The 20,383-nt window shown below is 29.8% G+C and overlaps 2 protein-coding genes across 2 annotated transcripts in view; both read left to right on the top strand.

Annotated features, from left to right (window-relative positions):
• Positions 1 to 20,383, top strand: part of LOC122270830 (uncharacterized) — a gene marked incomplete in the record, with an annotated part of 246,208 nt that overhangs the window by 215,444 nt on the left and 10,381 nt on the right. The window contains 4 exon segments of the mRNA XM_043049771.2: positions 3,630 to 3,725; positions 8,753 to 8,848; positions 9,313 to 9,408; positions 19,797 to 19,892. Coding sequence (XP_042905705.2) covers positions 3,630 to 3,725; positions 8,753 to 8,848; positions 9,313 to 9,408; positions 19,797 to 19,892 — 384 coding nt within the window.
• The window catches only part of LOC107454592 (ubiquitin-conjugating enzyme E2 J1-like), a 183,825-nt gene continuing 173,993 nt past the window's right edge, over positions 10,552 to 20,383 (top strand). The window contains exon 1 of the mRNA XM_071183505.1: positions 10,552 to 10,555. The gene's annotated coding sequence lies outside the window, so the exon portion shown is untranslated. The remainder of the gene's footprint in view (positions 10,556 to 20,383) is intronic.

Below are 20,383 nucleotides of genomic sequence, written 5' to 3'. Positions count from 1 at the left end.
ATGAGGTCATAGACGTGCCGTCAAATAATTTTGACTTCGTGATTATTGGGAAAATAATAATACTAAATACTATCAACTCAAAACTCTTTATTTACATTGAAAAAAAAATACATTTTGCAATGTCTCAGTTATACAAGTAATTCAACTTAAAGTAACATCAATGAGACTTCTGTTGTTGCAGATTAGATGACCAATAACTTATATTAGGTTGTAAAATGTTAGTTTAAGCAGGACTGTTGATTTTTTTTGCTAGTTATTTATTGTTAGCTTGTTTTTTACTGTTAATAATTGTTTTTTAGCATTAATTTTTAATTTTTTTATTAATAATTGTTTATTATTTTTCTTGTTTCTTGTGAATTTTAATTTAATTGTTACATATGCTTCATAGCGTAATAACATTTGCGTAATAACAATTCATAGTGTAACAACAATTGTGATCGGTGGAGTGCCCTAAATATTGTGTCGCGTGCCATTGGTTCGCCAACCCTGCCCTAGAAGATGTGTGGAAAAACAGTCATATTTAAAACGACAATTTTAAATTTGCGCAGTCTACGACGATAACAATATCAGTAGATTGGAAATTATAACTAAACGCTATTAAACATAATTTCATCTGCCCCAAATGTGTCATGTCCCCTATCTGCATTGTTAGAAATTTCTCAGAAAAAATGGTTCAATAATACTTTATTTAATTGTTATTTTATTATATTTTAACAAAACAGTCAAATAACCGTGCATAAGATGGGATTCAAACTGTTAACAGTGAGAAAACCTATTTATTAACTGCTTTTATCTAATACGGTTAAAAAACTAGAATTTCATCGCACCCACCAGGCCCACCTAATAAAGCCACTTAGTTCCTTGCAACTGGGTATATAATGAAGCTGATAGTGCTAAATGCTAATCTCATAAACGACAGATTGGGGTTCGAGACCCAACGTTGACACCACAATAGTTCTTCAATTCCCTTCAACACATGAAGAGTTTCCCGTTTCCTGCGCTCTCCAAAGCTCATCAAACAAAGCTCGTTCTAACAAAAAGTCAAACTCCAATGTCCTGGTGAATTTAACGGTTTTGAAAAAATTCTGGTTGTAAATGGTTAAAAAACAATCTAGTTTTGTATTCAGGTCTTTTTAGCCATACTGGGTTGTAAACAGTTTCTAAACCGAAAATGTAAAAACAAATGTTCTTTACTTTAAACTTTACGGTTTATTAGATGGGAGACTCTTGCCGGTTATTTTACCATAGTTTTAGAATGAAAATTCTAACAATAGGAAGCACAACTCTAGAGAAGAAGAAAAAATCTGATACATGAAGAGTTTTCTTTATTCCATCGCTGTCTATAATAACATATTCGTATAGTGCATTTAATACAATAAACATTTACTTCAGTATACTTGAAAACTTTTTCTTGCTTTTCAATTTATAATATAGCCCTATATTTTGAATATCACGGTCTGTCCTGACTCTGCAACTGGCACTATTACGACTGACATTAGTATTTATTAGACTTAATGGCTATGTACAATATGGTTCCATACGTACAAATGTATGTAGGTTCATTATGCTCACCAAGTTCGCTTTTGTTTATTTGCTCTTTGCAACATATCAATGCAAGAGTTATTTCCTCTTATTCTATAACTGTCGTTGAACAGCCGATCCAAATTTACGTTTAAGTCAACCAATGTTCAACTCCGTAGCCTTGTAATTTTAAACCCAATCCAAGCAGCCTTATAATTTTGACAAGGGAACTCCTGGATCAAGTATTGGGAGAAAATTGCCTTCGCAGAAGATTTTTTATGGGACTAACCCGTATTTGCGTTGTATGGAGAGGATACCCGCGAAAACATCCCGCTGTTAACCTGATGGCAAAGGGATTCTAACCCATGACCCTTCTACCACTGGAGATATTTTACATCAGCAATGTGAGCAGGTCAATGTGAGCAGGATGTGGAATTCGTATTGACCAGTCATTGCTTGGATTCGAATGCTGGTCACCTTATTCGAATCCCAGCAATGGCAGATCGATACGAATTCTGAATACCTTATTCCGGGTCTCCTTATCGGGCGAGTGTTCTATCCCCTGAGCCACGAAATATCTTAGTACTCTCTGACGATTTTTGTAATTGTATGGCATCACCTACTATTTCCAATGATGTGAACCGAGTTCAAATCCCGGCGATGACTGGTCGATACGAATGCGCATCGATTGCACCGATCACAGTGCTGACGTGAAATATCCTCAGTGGCAAACGGATCATTGGTTAGAGTCAATTTGACTTCAGCCTCACCGTGGGAACTTCTCGTGGTCTTCCTTTTCATGTAACGTAAATACGGCTTAGTTGGATCAAAAAGTCCAGCACAAAGGTAAATTTCTCCCAATACTTAGCCGGGAGTTTCCCTGTCTTCTGGACTGGGATCAAAATTACAAGTCTACGGAGTTGAACACTAGAAATCGTAATCTCAAAAATTGGGTCGGCTGTACAACGACGGTTAATAAATAAAATAAATGAAAGCTTTGTTTAACGTTTGTCATCAATAAAAGGTGTCTTTTTCAAAGGTTTTATGCTGGCAATTCAAACTATTTAATAACAGGAGCATTTGCAATACATGCAGTTACTGCAGCGGCACTAGTTGTTCATAAATAACACGCTTCCCAATATATTTTGCCGAGCATTATCTTGTTCGACACTTGGATCCATTAATTACGAAAATAAATAAAACCATGACTTTTCAGAGTCTGGAGTTTACATATGATTCATAAATATGGGAGACTAGCGATTAGACTAATTTCAACAGACAAGGAACGAGCGTAGCGTAGCAAGCCATTGTGAGTATACGTAGAAAGCCAATTTGTACGTAGCCAATGAAGCTAAACATTAGCCCAAATTATTACCCAACTTATCACCAGCCCAAATTATTACCAACATATCAGCAGCAGAGTCAGTCGCTAAGTAAAGGGTCTATCCGAACTTGTTATTAGCTCGCCTTCCTGAAGTAAATACCACTTTCAGTGAAGATAATATGGTTCAATTGTGCACCATATCAATATCGCATCAAAGTCAGACAAAGTTACCATTCAAAACAGATCAAAATTTCTAAATATATTATAATATTTATATAGTGTTATATAATCTGTAATCAAGACATAAAAGATAAAAAATATATCATGTTTGGTATATTTACATTTTTACTGCCGCAACTTTTTTAAGCTAAATCTCCATAAACTTTAGTCTGAATATGAACATGTGTACGTGTTCATATTTAGACATGTGTATCTTTTTTTTAACATATGAACGTGTATATCTTTTTTTTTGAAAAAAAAACAAGCTAGAAGTATCGAGGTGAAGCGAGGAATTATTGTAATACAAATTACTTTTCGAGGCTTAAGCGTGGAACGTTAGTTTTTAACGACTATCTCAATTTATGTAGATACCTTATAATAGATAAGATCAAATATCAGATAAGATGTTAAATGGTAACTTAAATAACTATTTAAAAAAAAACTATTTTGGTTCATAGACTTACTGTAATAACAATAACAAAATCATTATTTTAACATGCACAGACATATCTGAATTGCTGTGTATTTACTTTATTTTTTAATATTTTTTAATATTGCATTTTAGCTTTGTGTAAGCCACAGTGCATGAATGGAGGCGTCTGTGTTGCTCCCAATACTTGCAGCTGCAAATCTGGTTATGTTGGAAAATCTTGCCATAAGGGTAATTTGGTCAAAGGATTTTAACTATAATTAATATGAAGAAAATATGAAAAATATTTATATTTTTTTATTTTTCATTAAAACTATTTTTTTAATATCATAACAAGACTAAAAACACGCTACATTTGTTAACTTAGTACATAATTTTTAAAGTTGTATTTTTCCACACTAATATAAATTATCGCATAAATGTGCATATAAGTATGTTCATATTACCGCAGACCCAATCCAAATGATGTGAACTATTTCACTTTATTAAAAAAACTCTCCTGTTGTAGGTTTTCAAATTAATATTATATTTTGTTTTGCTGCCCAAATGCTGCCATACTTAGAAGTTCGAAATTATGAAGGTAAGCCGTGCTGACTCAGGGGATATCACATTCGCCTCCCTATGAGGTGAACCGGGTTCGAATGCCAGCGATGGTTGGTCCAAACGAATTCCGCGGCTGACTCGCACCGACCACCGGGCTGACTTAAAATATCCTCAGTGGTAGACGGATCATGGGTTAGAGTCTCCTTGACGTCAGATTAGCCATGGGAAGACTTCGTGATTTTCCTCTCCTTGTAGCGCAAATACGTGTTAATTCTACCAAAAAGTCCTCCACGAAGGCAAATAAAAATAAATAAAAATCGACTATTTGTTCACCAATTTTTAACTGTTTAATTTGTAGGGAAAAAATATAATGTTAAGTCGATTTATAGCCCAATAATATACAACTACGGAGGTAAAATTTGACCCGTAGAAAGAACCATTTTCATTTGTAAATTCAACACGAACTTTATTTCGAAATTTAAATTCGTTCCAAATTTATTGCAATTTTATGTGCATTTTTGTAATTTTTATAAAGTTATTTTTCTGCTTTAAATATTGATTATTTATCCATTGTTGGCGAAAATTTATTTCCCCCCACAAGTTCACGCTCAACAAGCTGTCAATCAAAAACAGCAGAAGAGAGAAAAAGAGATTGCATATTGCCAGACATCTCAAACTTTAAATTGAAATTTTTTAAAAATAAAAAATAAAAACTTAATAAAAAGCCATGAAACAGTTCTTTCTTTAAGTTGTCTTTAAGTAAAATAGTAGAAGTAAAATTCCTTCTCATTTATACATTCATTTTGAGTCCCACAATCTTTCTAGTCTTAAATATTGACTATTTACCACTGCTGTAAGAAATTGATTTTCCCTCCACAAGATCCTTATATATATATATATTTTTCCACTTTATAAGCTCGCGCGAGTAGATGTCAATCAGCTTAAAAAAATGTGAGAGAGGTAACATGTTTTCAGATAGCAATCTTAAAGTTGGTAGTGATATTTTTAAAAATAAAAAATTCAATAAAGGAAGCTGTTCTCGAATTGAATTGTTAGAAGTCATACCAATGAGGGAAATTACTTCTTGCTTATTTCTTCTTTTTGAGTAACAATATTAGCATTCCTTAGGTTAAATTTTTTTCCAAGTACAGATTATTATTTTTCAAATCTAGGTAATTGTCGTTTTGCCGATTTCATTAAGATTAAAATATAAAGAAATTTCCTATGTAAAGCAGCAATATTTTTCCGTAAGAATTGCTTATTTTGAAAGCAAAGTGTTCTTTTGTAAAAAATATTAACCTTCAGGAGAAGAAAAAACAATGACGAATCAAAAGAAATTACGAGGGTTGGCGAACTGATCAAGCAGGGATAGGAGGTTCTTTGTTTAAATAAATTCCGGAATCATTTGCTTAAAACTATCAAACTTTAAGTGGAAAAAAACTATCAAATTTTTTTTTATGATAGTTCTCTGATCCCCGTGTAGTAAAGTGACTGATGCATGTTAAATCTGTCGAGTCGCAAAAGTCCTCCATGTTCCCATAACAAATCAAAACCTCTGGGGGTACTGGATTGGAGATCGATCGTTCTCTAATTCAAGTCAAAGTGGATGAATGAATGGATGTATGAATGTGTCCGCCCTATAAACGGGTGTGACGTATAGTGTGGCAGAAGTCGAATTCTTGGCCATAGATGGCTCCACTGGAAAACAAGAACAATCGCGAAACAGGCATACTTCAACAGCAACTATACTATTGTGGATTAGCTATTGTAAAGACATCATATTGAAATATAGATTAATCTATTAGGCAGAAAAGAATAAGCAAGAAAAAAAGTGTTGAAAACTGTCACAGTGAAAGAAACGGATGCTCAAAGGTCACGAAATTTTCTTCGTGTTTGACAAAGCTTTTTCCTGGAAAGTGTTTCGCTCGTTCATTTCATTTTCATTTACTCAAAGATGCGAATTTTGTGAAGCGAATTAATCATAACCGCCAGGACATGTAATTAAAAAATATAACATATTGGTGTAAAAGTAAATGAGCTTATACTTCAAGCTGCTTCCCATAGAGTGCACTAATCACTGTCCCATCCCTGTTTATAATGTTTAAAAATCGTATTCAAAATGCGGGTGGATGATATATGAAAAGTAGTTTTGCCAAATATGTCAGAGTTTGCACTTAGTAAAGAATCACATTTGAAAATAACGAAATATAAATCCGATATCTCTAAACTGGCAAAACGAAGAAAAAAATAATTTCAGGGAATGCAATATTCATAAAATTTATATCTGTTTTATTAATTAATGGTTACTTTGACATAAAAAAAGGATAATAATTACCTTGACATTCTCGTGCTACTTTACTCTTTTTCATATGTTCTTATTTAACTTTTTTGATCTTGGTGGCATGTTTCTGGCAAGAACACAACATGAGACAAACTAAAAGAATGTATTTCATACATTTATTTTTTTCTATAAAAGTTTTTGTACCTTATATACTTTTGATTCAAAACAACAGCCTAATTATGAAGTAATATTGTTCCCAAAACTTAATAGTAAACTGTGCCACAGACATATTGCAAAAAGTGAAATTCATTTTAAGATGAGAAACATTTTATAAGACTCAGTAAGCTTTATGGTAAATAACATTAGTTTGCATAAGCTGGGATTTGCTATAATAACGCAGTAATCGGGAAGTTGAAAAAGATTTCAAAAGAAAAACAAATAAATGCCTTAGGAGGAAACATTTCCCAGATTTGTGCAATTACTTTTTTTTCATGGATGCTTATTTATTTATTTGGAAGATTAATGGTGCAATTTGTGCTATACAACTGAATATTTGCCTCGGGTTATTCAGCATTATTAATGTAACGTCATTGTAACAATTTTACCTATTTTAGTTTTAGCAAAAAATTAGTTCACTGACGACATGAAAAAGTTACTGAGGTGTTTCAAAAGCTTGAATTTTTTTTCTCGTCTGAAAAGGGAATGTATAATGTGTATTTTTTCTAGCTGTACGAAAAATTATTTTGCAAATAGAATGCAAAAGCAAATACCGATTAAGGGTTTTGCTCCTAAACTAGAACATTATTCACTGCAATTTAATGCATCACGCAAAAAAGAAAATGTCCTTCACATTGAGCAAATTGTAACTAATTACTGATTTTAGCTATAAGAAAATTTACAGTTACTTACAGAAAATTACAGTTAAGCAAAACAAGTTTTTCGAGGTTCATCCTATCAAAAGAAATTCAGTTTCATTTAACATATTGCTATTATTCGAGGTCTACCATAATCGATAGTCTATAAAATTGCCATAATCAATAATTCTTTTCCGTTACTTCTCCTTTTTCATACATATTTCGGCAGTACCTATAGTAGGCATCTTGGTTCCAATAATATTATTTTTAGTTCTTATCAAAAGCATGAGTTAAAAAATAGTAGTAACTATTATCAAAATTAACTAAGCATCATTAGCGTCAATAACAATAGATCAATTTTTTACGGTTATCTTAATAAGTACCTTTTCTCCGTTAGCTTTTTAGCACAAAATTTATTTTTTATTTATTTCTATAAGTACTTATTACTAAAAGTAATTCATTGTAATTCTCGAAACTATAATAAACAATGAAAACAATATTTTTTTGCGAACTCATATCGGTACTTATTTCGAAAGCGGAATGAAATCGCCAAACTATTATTGACATCAGTGATGCTTAAGGTTAAAATATTGCATTAAAAACCTGCAAATTTATTTTAGTTTATTTTATAATCTCCGTTTAGCAGCTGACCCAATTTTGAGTTTACGACAGCTAATTTTCAGCGTCGTAGCCTGGTAATTGTGAACCTAATCCAGAAAACGAAGGAACTCCTGGCTCAAGTATTGGAAGAAATTTGCTTTCGTGGAGCACTTTTTGATGGACACTATCTTAAACCTAGGTTAGAACTCCAGTGAGGGGAGTTCGATACGAATACCGCATCCGGCTGGCACCGACCACATTTCTGATGTAAAATATCCTCAGTAGTAGTAGGATCATAGGTTAGAATCCCCTAGCCGTTAGGCTAACCGTGGAAGGTTTTCGTGGTTTTCCTCTCCGTGTAACACAAATGCTGGTTAGTTCCATCAAGAAATTCTTCATGAAGGCAAATTTCTTCCAATACTTGATCCAGGAATAAAATAAAATCATTAGTATTTAGAGCCGTGTGACTCAGAAGATAGACCACTCGCCTCCCAATGGTTAGATCTAGGTTAGATCCCAATGGTTAGATCTTAAACCTAGATTAGAACTCCAGTGAGGGGTGGTCGATACGAATACCGCATCCGGCTGGCACCGACCACATTTCTGATGTAAAATATCCTCAGTAGTAGTAGGATCATGGGTTAGAATCCCCTTGCCGTTAGGCTAACCGTGGAAGGTTTTCTTGGTTTTCCTCTCCATGTAACACAAATGTTGGTTAGTTCCATCAAAAAATTCTTCATGAAAGCAAATTTCTTCCAATACTTGATCCAGGAGTTCGCATGTCTTTTGGATTGGGTTCAAAATTATAAGGCTAGGGAATTGAACATCAGTAGTCGTAAACCCAAAATTGTGTCGTTTGTTCAACAATATTTATCAAATAAAATTGCTTAAGACAGAGTGTACTGTAATAAGTGATAAAGAACTTATGGTAATATACTGCCAAAACTTCTGATAAAGTTAACTGTCATAATGCTTTATAGCTATCTGCCAACAAGGATGCAAGAATGGTGGAGAATGTGTTGCCCCGAACAAGTGTGCTTGCAGATCTGGATTTACTGGAAAAGACTGTAGTAAACGTGAGTTTTCTTTACCTTAGTTTATAATTAATATGCTTAAGAATGTTCTTTGTTCCTTATCATCATTTATTTAATAATAGTCGTGACATTTTTTTTTCGAATATCTTTCATGGAGAAAATAACATTTTTAAAATTTGTTTTACATAAGCATGTGTTTCATTGTTTTTCAAAAAATTCAAATTTTTCAAGGCTTATTTCAATTACGGTAATTCAAATATTTATTATAACTGTAAAATTATTTATATCTTATTATTTCTGAAATTTATTTATTTAAATGTTTTTTATCAAATATTAAGACACACATTAAAAATTATTGTTTGGAAGAATTATTTAACGATTCTTCATTTATTTAACCATTCTAAGCGACTAATATCCATGTACTTTTACTCTTTACTTGTCATCTGTTTGCATGGTGTCTCAAAAGAATATGTAATATGTACATTTTTTTTCCTCTGGGGTTGCAGCATACTGTGAACCTGCTTGTGAAAATGGGGGCGAATGTGTAAAGCCTTATTTTTGTCATTGCCCATCTGGGACGAAAGGAGCTTTCTGCGAAAAACGTGAGTATTGACATTTTTAAACAAACATTAATATCTGATACACAAAGCGGAAGATAGTGTTAAATTAAATTTTTTTCATTTAAAAACATTAGCTTTAGGTTGTAGAAAAACTCCAAAAGGTTGTATACAATACTTTTTTTCCGCTGAAAAAAGGCTTAGTTTTGACTTATATAAATTAATATTCTAAAATCTGTTTGTAGTGGTCAGAACCTTTGGAGCCCTAGTTGTGGTTGAAATTTTTATTAACGAGAATTTTTAAATAGCTATAAACTGACAACAAATTGTGCTTGTAGCAATCAGATTCTGATTGAAACTTGTGACGTCATCCAGCACAAAGCTTCAGTTTAAATTTCAGTGTTCTTTTTAGTTTCAATTTGATCAAATTTCAACGAATGATAAATTTATTTTGATGATAATATCACGACAATGTTGCCTCGTGGCGTTCTGAAAATTATTGAAACTTTGTATTGTCATCAAGCACAGAGAACTTTAAGATATGTAGGTAATTTAAATATTCGGCAAGTTGTCCAAAATCTGATAACAAAATTTCATTGTTACCAACACGAAAACAAATAAATAAAAACGCAGCAATTAGCTCCGATTATAACATGTTCATATATCTCTTAGTTTGAGTAATTCGAATATATTAATTAACGCATTCTCTTATCATGCTTTCAATTATTTTGCCGAAATATTTAGTTGTATTTCAGGCTGGGACATTATCTTCAAACTCCAAGTTTGAGTGCTTTCTTAAAATAACAGTTAACATAAAATTTCAGCCTTTTAGTTAATCTAAAACTATTGCTTCAGTGAGAAGTTAGCAAATTTAATTAAATTAGTGATGTTAGTGAATTTTATCAAATCATTGCCTCCAAGCCATGGTAGCTCAAATCATTGCCTCCGAGACAAGAAATAGAGGGTTCACCTTCTAATGGGATGAACCTGGTTCGAAACCCAACGATGGCTAGTCGATACGTATTCCGCACCCTTCTCACACCGACTACAATGCTGTCGTAAAATATTCTCAATGCTAGACGGGTCATGGATCTTTTGTTAGAGTCCCTTGCCGTCAAGATCACCGAGAGATGTTTTCATGGTTTTCCTCTCCATGTAAAGCAAATACGAGTTAGTTCCATCAAGAAATCCTCCACGATGGCAAATTTATTCCAATACTTGATCCAGGAGTTCCCTTGTCTTCTGGATCGGGTTTAAAACTACATGGCTACTGAGTTGAACCCAAAATTATAAAATTATTACCCCCATAACTTTTTTTCAATCTTTTTTATCGATTTTATCAAGTCTAATATTAAAATAAATAAGGTTTCCAAACGCAGAAGTTTTAATTGATGATCCTTTAACTCGTTTTCTTTTTATCTTATTAATGCCAAATGTCAGACAAGACATTCTCTTTGTTAAGGTATAAATGCGTATCGATTGAATCAGAAACAAAAGTTTTGAAAATACAAGTTAAACTCATACCCACAAAATTGTCTGTTTGGTCAAAAATATGAAACACAAAATTATTCAAGGCTTTTGGAGAGCCCCAAAATAAATATTTTTCTTATTTCTAATGACCCTCTTTATTCTTAGTCGATACGTCAAGTTTAATAAAAGGTGCCACTATGCATAAATGCATCAGAAATTCAAATCTGATGGGAGAATGAGCAATTTTATTCTCTAAGACTATTCCAATTTATCACCTTTGAAAAAAAACATGCATAATTTCACACATATATACCGTTAAACAATTTATTTTGTTATTCCATAGATTTTTTAGTTCTTGTTCCTAGGCCAGAATCATTTATAATTCCGAACATACAAAAATTTACAGATTTTTGGTATTTACGAAGATCTAAAATACCAGGGCATCTTTCTTGTATTCATTGTTGTCATCATCCATCATTTTTCTCACAAACACTGCATCATCAAAGCTGCTATTGGCTGCATCACAGAATTTTTTTATTGTTTGTTTAACCATTAAGTATTCTTTTAGCAAAAATTTCAGTAATAGCTTCTACTGAGCGATAGAGCTTAATAATTCATATTTATACCAAAAACGATATTTATTTTTAATCTATTGTTACATATATAGTTTTTTGCTTTTCCTATGAAAATAAATAATGTTTAGTTTAATTATATTTTCTGTTGTGTATGCTAAGACTAGTTTTAAAATTACGGCTGGATCAAAAATATAAATAAATATCATAATAGGCTTAAAAAAATGAGTGCGTTTTTCTAAGAAAAAACTATTTTTGAAAGCGATTCTATAAAAGACAAATTTTCGTGATAGTTTTCAAATTTTCAATTTTATTCTTTTGTTGATGAAAACAGACATTAAAGTTCCTTTGAATTAAATTTATTTTACAACTGGATACCTCCAAGTGACATTATTGGGAGTATCGAGTATGATTGACTGTTGAAACAGGGAATTTATTTATGTAGCAACTGTTCTTTCCACCATTTTGAATAAGCCTAGCCTGACAAATATGAACTTGATATGTGATCTCGTTATCAATTATCGTATCATGAGATAATCCCGTAACTAATGAATTCTTGCAAATTAATAAAGTATATAATTAATACTAAATATATAATTAATACTTAGCAAATCTAAAAAAATGAGCTATTAATTTTCCTTTAGTAACGAAAAGAAACAGACAATAAAATAAGCCTAACAGCTGTAACGTTAGCACGCCATGTTGTTTATAAGCAACTAGTTGGAGTTAAAGTTAAGGTCTAGTAGTTGTGTGTGTCAGCAGTCTTCTTCTTCTGAAATTGAGAATATCTCATTGTATGGAATTTAAGAATTCATTATTTCATATTTATTGCAGGAAATTTGAATTTTAAGCAAAAAAAAAGTTGTGTTGGAGGAATGGCTTGTTATGTCTAATTTTAATTTCATTAAAAACAAAATTAAAAAAACGAAAATTTAGAAAACAATTCTGAAAACGCATTGTTATACCAATAAAATCTAACGTTATCTTGCACAACTTTCTAATATTAGAAAGATAAAGAAGGTCGTTCGTCATTGGTTACATTATTTTGCATTGATTTTGAAGCTATATAATATTAGATTTTGTTCTGATATCATCTTGCGTTGTTATTTTTGGAGTAAGCAAAGGGAAGATTTGGATAGTAGTAGAATAGTTCGGCAACATAATTTTACTTTATTTCTTGTATTGTTGTGAAGCAGTAAAACATGGAACATTTGTATCATGATGAAAATCCATTATTTATGCATTATTTACTTAGCAATACAAACATACTAAATAAAAGTTTATTACCGAATTCATATATTTAAAGTAATATTTAGTATATATTTAAAGTAATCATTACAATGCTAGTATCACAAGCTAAACTTAATGTTTATCGACAATGCTAAAATAAAATTACTTTCGATATCTTGAAAATTTAAAAGTAGCCAAACTTTAAAATTATCTAACTGTTTTCACAATACTTAAGCATTATTATAAAAAGATTTTCAAACATTATATCTTTTTAAGTTTTATTAATGAACATATCATATCTGCCAGCCCCTTTTTCTAAAATTCTGAAGATTTATTACGAAGTTGCAGAATAAATGACTCACCTGTAGTAGTTAAGAATAGCAAAAAAATCATGACAAACATTATTTCGCAGCATAATTATTTTATTTTAAAACAAAATACAATATGAAAATAAGATTCATTCAGTTATAAAAGCAGTATATGCTTACCGTCATTGTCTAATACAAGCAAAAACAAAAAAATATCTTTTAGTAAAATACAAGATGAAAACACATATTTGTTATGAAATAATTTTTATTTTTTATTAGAAATTGCAACAGTTCGAATATGTGATTTTATTATATTATTATGTTTGGTAAAAAAAATTCCGAGACCTTTCAACCATTTCATGCAGTTTTATTCCTTCAATTACAAGTTATTGTTTACTTGCAACCATATTTCCGAGCCGTAACCCGGGAATTTTTTTTTAAAGATTTTATAAAATGATCAGCAACAGTTAATAATGTTTATATTACACAAACACACTCAGTAAGGTTGAATCACACGGGTTTGAGCCTTTCATCATACTTTTACAAAATGACCAATGAGAGGACTTTCAGCTCCGATAAGTTTAAAGTGCACCTTACTGCATATATACACACCAGTTGCTTTGTTTTTCTGGCAGAATCGAACTTACGACCCCCAGTTTTCTACCAGAGTGTGTCATTTTCCATTTGCAGTGTTCCACAGTCCATTTTGAAATTGAAATGTTCCTTCCTTGTAGATTAGCTTGTTAAGCCAGCAGACGGAGCCGAAATTATAAGAGAAATAAAGTAACAATCTACATTGAAAAGACTAAATTTAAACTTTTAGGCAATGAATATTAATTTTTAAATTTTAAATATTTAATTTGAAAATGTCTTTAAGAAATTGTAATATCCCTTATAATAAAATTTAATGGGTGGATTTTCGTATCAATACCTGCGCCAAAAAATCTCGGTATCACCACTCACGAATTGAAAAACGTGACAGAGGGAAGGAGACTAGCTAAAAGAGTTTAATTTATAGCAATTATCAGGTAAAAATTTTAATCTTTAATTTTTTAAAAGAAATTTTTAGTACAAAACCCTTAAGCCCTTTTAATTTGAAGTGAACATTCGAGTATGTACTGACGCAAAAATATCGCAAATTCAAAACTTTTTATTTTTTAAAAAAAAAATAAAGTACCATAACATTCAACTATCAAACTATTTCTGTTCACTGCATAAGCTCATAGAGCCAAAAGGACATATTCACATTTTTTGTCAAGCTTCCTGAATAAAACTTTACTCCTCCGTTTCAGCACTGTTTTCATTCAACGCAAATACACTTTGAATAGACCATATTGTTGTTTATTTTTTAATCATTTGCAATCATTTACAAATCAATATAAATAATAAATTATGTAAAATAACTCATTATTTTACAGTATTTTGAACAGGAAATTTTATTAAAGTAACAATAGTGTTCGTCTTATGAATAAAATTCCAAACATTTTAAAATTTAATGGTTTTAACTGAAAAGTAGCCGAATAATTAATAATTATTTTAACATGGCAAACTTGTTTACGAATTTTTTTTTTTTACCTTTATCATTGTTGCAGAGAAATTCTGTTAGATGCCAATGACCAAGTTGCTATGAGAATATTCTGAACTAACTACATTATTAATTATGAATAGTTTAACAATACGTTTTAACGGATAAGTCAACTACTACGCGTGAACTACTAATTTTCAATAATGATGAACACAATCATAATATTTACTGATTTTATTAGATTCAAGATCATTAAATTAATTCTTAAATTTTTTGATTAAGTGGTCAAGATTATTAGCATAATGAGCGTTTCTACAACGCTATCGTCTCTAAAACATCATACATTAAAGTGCTTTATATTCTAGCTATTCTTTTCTAGCTAATTTTTAACTAAAGGAAAAACACTACCTACGATGCTATTATAATGTTTTATGTAACTATCATTAAAATTTATAATGTTTACCAAAAATTTACTAAATTACAAATACCTTTGAAGTTGAAGCGATTCATTGTAACTGCCGTCCACGAACAATATGACGATGTAAACAATGGTGAGGAAGTTACAACTCAATAGTTCAAAAAGTTTTTCCAGTTTTATATCGTTCGCGAACAGAATTTCCTTCCACTAATATTTTCTTGCGTTTTCTGGCATAAAATTATGTTTTAAGTAATATTTAATTCATTGTTTTCTTTCATTAATAAATGTTTATTTATTAATAATATGAAATGCCTTTTCACAAAAAAGAGGCGCTGGACCAAAAGTAATTAAATAGATGATAATTTGAAAGGTTCGAATATTAGATTGAATACTATTCAATCTTATGTAATTTTAGCTCTAATATAATAAGATAGGATTCAGTAGTCTAGCGTTTTCTAACACGGCAGTATTATATTGCATCTTTCTAATGTTAGATAATATCCTTTTGCTACCAGGGATATGTTATAAATAATGTTATATAATTGTAACTTTTTTTTTTCTTTTGCTTTAATATTATTGGCAGACAGATTAAAGAAGAGAAAGATATGGTTATTTTTAGAGTAAATTGTACTTGTTCTGTATTTATAATTGTTAATAATTGATAATAAATAAGAAATAAGTTATTTTTCTTTTTTCCTTTATTTTTAAAAAGTAATAAATTAAGTTTAAAAAATTTTATAGAATCTCAGCAGAGAATCTTTGTTTTTCAAATGTAACATTAGATAAGGTGATTGCTGTAGTACAAATTAGTAAACTTGATTTTACTTAAAGGTTGAGTTTTCATAATTTATTTTCTGGTGCAAATTTAAAGATGGTAACGTTCATAAATTATATAATTTTAACTTCTATAGAATAAATTATACGTATAGATGATTTATTACTAATAAAACATTTTGAATAATATAATTTTGATATTTGTTTAAATTAAATCATTATTTTCACAACTATATAGAACAATACTTAGGTTTTTAAATAAAAAAAATACATAAATGTCAAATTTAATTTTTCAGTTTATACAACAAAATCCATTATTAAAAAATTATGAATAGAGTTGAATTTAAAAATTCAATAAATATAAATATTTTTTATCCCTATATTTTTGAATATAAATTGACTTTTATATTTTTATTCCTTGTTTATCTTCAGGTAAAAATGATTATATTGTAGCAGTTGAATTTTCGAATAATTGTCTATCGGCAATCATTTTAAAACAAACATACGTTTTTTTTTCACCCACAGTACGCTAAATATTTTGAAAAAATTTAATTAATAAAAGAGTTTTCTGCCATTCATCCTCTCTGCATGTAGTGCTGCCATCTTTATGTCACAGATTTAACTAATTGCAAAATCTCTTCGGTGAATTTATTTAAAGTGATTCCATGAAATTGCCCTCTGCGTGGCTGATAAATATCTCTGTCAAACAAACGTTTTCTAAAATCTAGTCTATAACTTAAATATCTCCATAAACGCTAAATGTGAATGCACAAAAATAATTATCATTATTTTCACTTTCATTAGAATCTTATGTAACTCTTAAGATGGTACTACAATACAAGTATAATAATTTTTACATCTAGTTACTACAGCAAGAAGTCACTACAGCAAAAATATTATTGCTATTTTAGTATTTAACAAATTATATAATAGATACTATAGAAATGTCAATAATAAAATTTTATAACTTCTTTTTAATTCATTCATTTATTTATTTTTAAACTCCAATTACACGCATCAATTTTACAAAAAGAGGAAAAAGAATGTAATCAGATACTGAAATTCGGTATGATTTTTATTATATAGTTCCGCATTTAAATGAAGTAAAAATAAAACTTATTTAAAGTTGTGCAATTCAATATGCAAAATAGGAAAAAAATATTATTTTGCAACATAAGTTTATAATCGATCAACAAAATAACTCATTATTAATCACAAGAATCGCAATGATTTTTATAGTATTTGGAATTTTACCTACACAAAAGGAAGTTATAGTATCTATAATTTAAATATCGATTTTCCGCAACGGAAAAAAAATTTTACATTTTTATTTTAGTTTATTTATTTATTATTATTATTATTATTACTAGAAATTGACAGATAGAAGCAGTAACATTTTTTTCCCCTAAACATTACATGAAAGTTTAAAGCAATAGGCAAAACAGCAAAGGAAATTGCTTTTAAATCATCTACTGATAATAGTAGTTAATTTTTTATATTAATAAAATTAAAAAATGATAATAAATTAATGATTATCAAAAATATGTATTCTTTTTCCTCAATAATTAGGGGGGCTTACGAGTGTAAAAAAAAAATTTTGTGAATCAACCGTTTTAGGAAACGAACTACAATATTGTCAATAAAACTACAAAAATTGGGATTTAGAATCAGCAACTGAAAAAGGTAGCTGAACTATAAATCTGTAGCCGAAGCAGACGGGTATTTTAATCAGATTCTGTAGAGTTATGAGAGCCTAACAACAAAAATAAGCTTTATATTGGAAAATCAACTGCCATTTTCGGGCTATCCATGATGCAAACTTTTTTGGTCGAGGGCCAAAAATCAAGAAAAAAAATGTTTGGTGGGCCAAGTAAGATCTTCAAAATTTAAGAAAGAAAAAAAACAATATACAAGTTTTAATTTAAATATTTAGTGGGATGAAGGAAATTGCGATTTCATTTCTAAAAGTTTCTTATATTAAGGTTCGAAGTGAGATGTGCTTATTTTAAGGAACAATGCTAAATCCTTTTCTGTTAGTCTACTTCTGAAATAATTTTTTCTAAGGTTCATAATTGAANATTATTATTAATATTATTATTACTTATATTATTATTATTATTATTATTATTATTAGAAATTGACTGATAGAAGCAGAAACATTTTTTTTCCCTAAACATTACGCAAAAGTTTAGAGCAATAGGCAAAAAAGCAAAGGAAATTGCTTTAAAATCATCTACTCTTAAGTAGTTAATTTTTTATATTAATGAAATTTTTTCATTAATGTTAATTAATTAATTTTTATATTAATGAGATTTTCAACTGTTTTTGGAATCAAACTACAATATTGTCAATGAAACTACAAAAATTGGGATTTAGAATCCGCGACTGAAAAAGGTAGCAGAAATTATAAATATGTAGCCGAAGTTGCTGGGTATGTTAATCAGATTCTGTCGAGTTGTAAGAGCCTAAGAACAAAGTACAACTTTATATTGGAAGATCAGCTACCATTAATTTCGGGCTATCCATGAGAGGTTTCTTTCCCTATATAACGCAATGGGGACTCTTTTATCAAAATTTCGAAAGAAAAAAAAAAGAAGAAAAAAAAAGATCCAGGATAAGGCTTTTATTAGGGTTAAGGCTTCGAATCATTAGTGGCAAAATCTCATTTAGATTTTTAAGATTCTATTAAACTATTAAGATTCATTAGTGGCAAAATTTTATTTCTTTAAGACAATTAAACTTTTTTAATGCATATAATCAAACACTTGAATGTGCTTGATTCTACATCTCAAATATTTCTGGCTCTAATTAACTTAGTTTTATTCATTTTATTTTTAAAAGATAGCTAATGACAAATCAATTTTATTTATTACATTTTGCTAAATCATATGCATTTTTTTTACATGAGGAAATTAATACAATTAAGGAAACGTCATTGAGTTACTGGGTTGTCAGTCAGTTACCAATTTGTAGTAATTACTGTCATTTTTTTTTTAATTCTAGTTTTAACTTCGGAACTCAAATAACATACGCTGACAGTTTCTTAGTTTTTCCACGAGATTTATTGTTACTTTGCTTAGACATAATTTTAATTTCAGAATAATCTCATATTGAAGCATTTTAATCATTCATATAGATGGATTGCATTAATCAAAGTTTTTAGCTATTTTTTATGTAAATAATCTAAAAAGTATTTTTAGTTAAATATCCTTCATACGTCTCTGTAATTATTTTCCTTTTTTCGTTAATGGTCTAGAAAATAACACTTTTTATATGGTAAATACCAATTTATATAGTAATTTTGTCTGTTTGTTAGAGTATTATTCTTCATAATATTACTAATTATCTTTTTCGTCTGTTAATATTAAAAAAAAGTGTGTACTATTATGACAGAAAGGGTCAATTTCATTATTCTTTTAAATATAATCATTGCAACTATAGATGTGGATCGGGTAAATATCTAGTAGGTAGAGTATTTATAAATGGATATTTAATCAAATTTTTACCTCAGCCCTCCCTTGCCGGACTTTTATATTTTCACGGTCTTTTTAAAGCTTATAAACACGATTTGTCTTGCTCATAGTTCTGAGAACAATATCTTCAGTTTTCAAAAATTAACTTTAAACTTAGAAAAAGTATTTCAAAAAACTATAAATACCTAATAGAGAAGCTACTTCGTTGCATTAAAAAGGTAATGTAAAAAAAATTACCATTGGATTCAGTTAAAATATGCAGCAACAACAAAATGAGTAAAAATCTTTTTAAGGCATATATTTTTGTGTAATATGCTACAAAATACTTATTATTTTGTTTCGTGAATGTTAGTTAGTTACCCAAAGAATTGGTCATAAATTTGAGGCTTTTATGAAATGATTTCTGAAATGGCAATTCTGCTTAAATTTCTTCTAAATTCATTCATTTATTTTAATTCTTCTAAATTCATTATTTCTGTCATTCATTACTCATTATTTCTCTGCCATTATTGCATCTGTCATTCATTATTCATTATTACTGTCAATAACAGCATTTAAACAAGTAAAAAATGTCAAGAAAATTATATCAGGTTTAATTATTAAAATGTGTTTTGAAATTGCTTTTCACTACATTAATAAGACTGTTTATTTCTTTACACGTAGTGATGTGTAAACCTGATTGTCAAAATGGCGGAATCTGCGTCGGCCCAGGAAAATGTGCATGCCTACGAGGATATTCTGGTCTTTCCTGCGAACAAGGTAACTATATAATACAGCAGGGTGGTTTTTAAAAGTAGAATATCGGCTTTTTTCCAAATCAATTAAAATTAATTTAAGCACAGAATGTTTTTTAAATCTCACTTTTCGAACAGTAACTAATCGCATGCACAAACAAATTTCAAACCTTTTCAGCTATATTTTCCAAAATCAACAGCTTGACCAATTTTGCAACTATAAGAGTTTTTTTGCAATGAACATTAAAAATTTAATTTTTTGTGTGAGATGTTTAAAAAAATCTTAATATGAAAATAAATAAATCTATCTATATTATATAAAACGCTAATACGTACGTATGTATGTATGTATCAATAAAACCGATGATATTTCTTTTCTCGCGCTGGCAACAGTTTTCATTTTTAATTGATTGGATTCGGCGCGCAAGAGCACGTAGTGAGCAACCAGATAACAATAACCAGAGTGAGCATTATCAGGTTGTTCAATTCAGATTCATGCACTAAAAACATGACAAT

Source organism: Parasteatoda tepidariorum, chromosome 7, assembly GCF_043381705.1.
Source record: "Parasteatoda tepidariorum isolate YZ-2023 chromosome 7, CAS_Ptep_4.0, whole genome shotgun sequence".
Lineage (NCBI taxonomy): Eukaryota > Metazoa > Arthropoda > Arachnida > Araneae > Theridiidae > Parasteatoda > Parasteatoda tepidariorum.
This window is presented reverse-complemented; position numbering and strand designations above follow the sequence as displayed.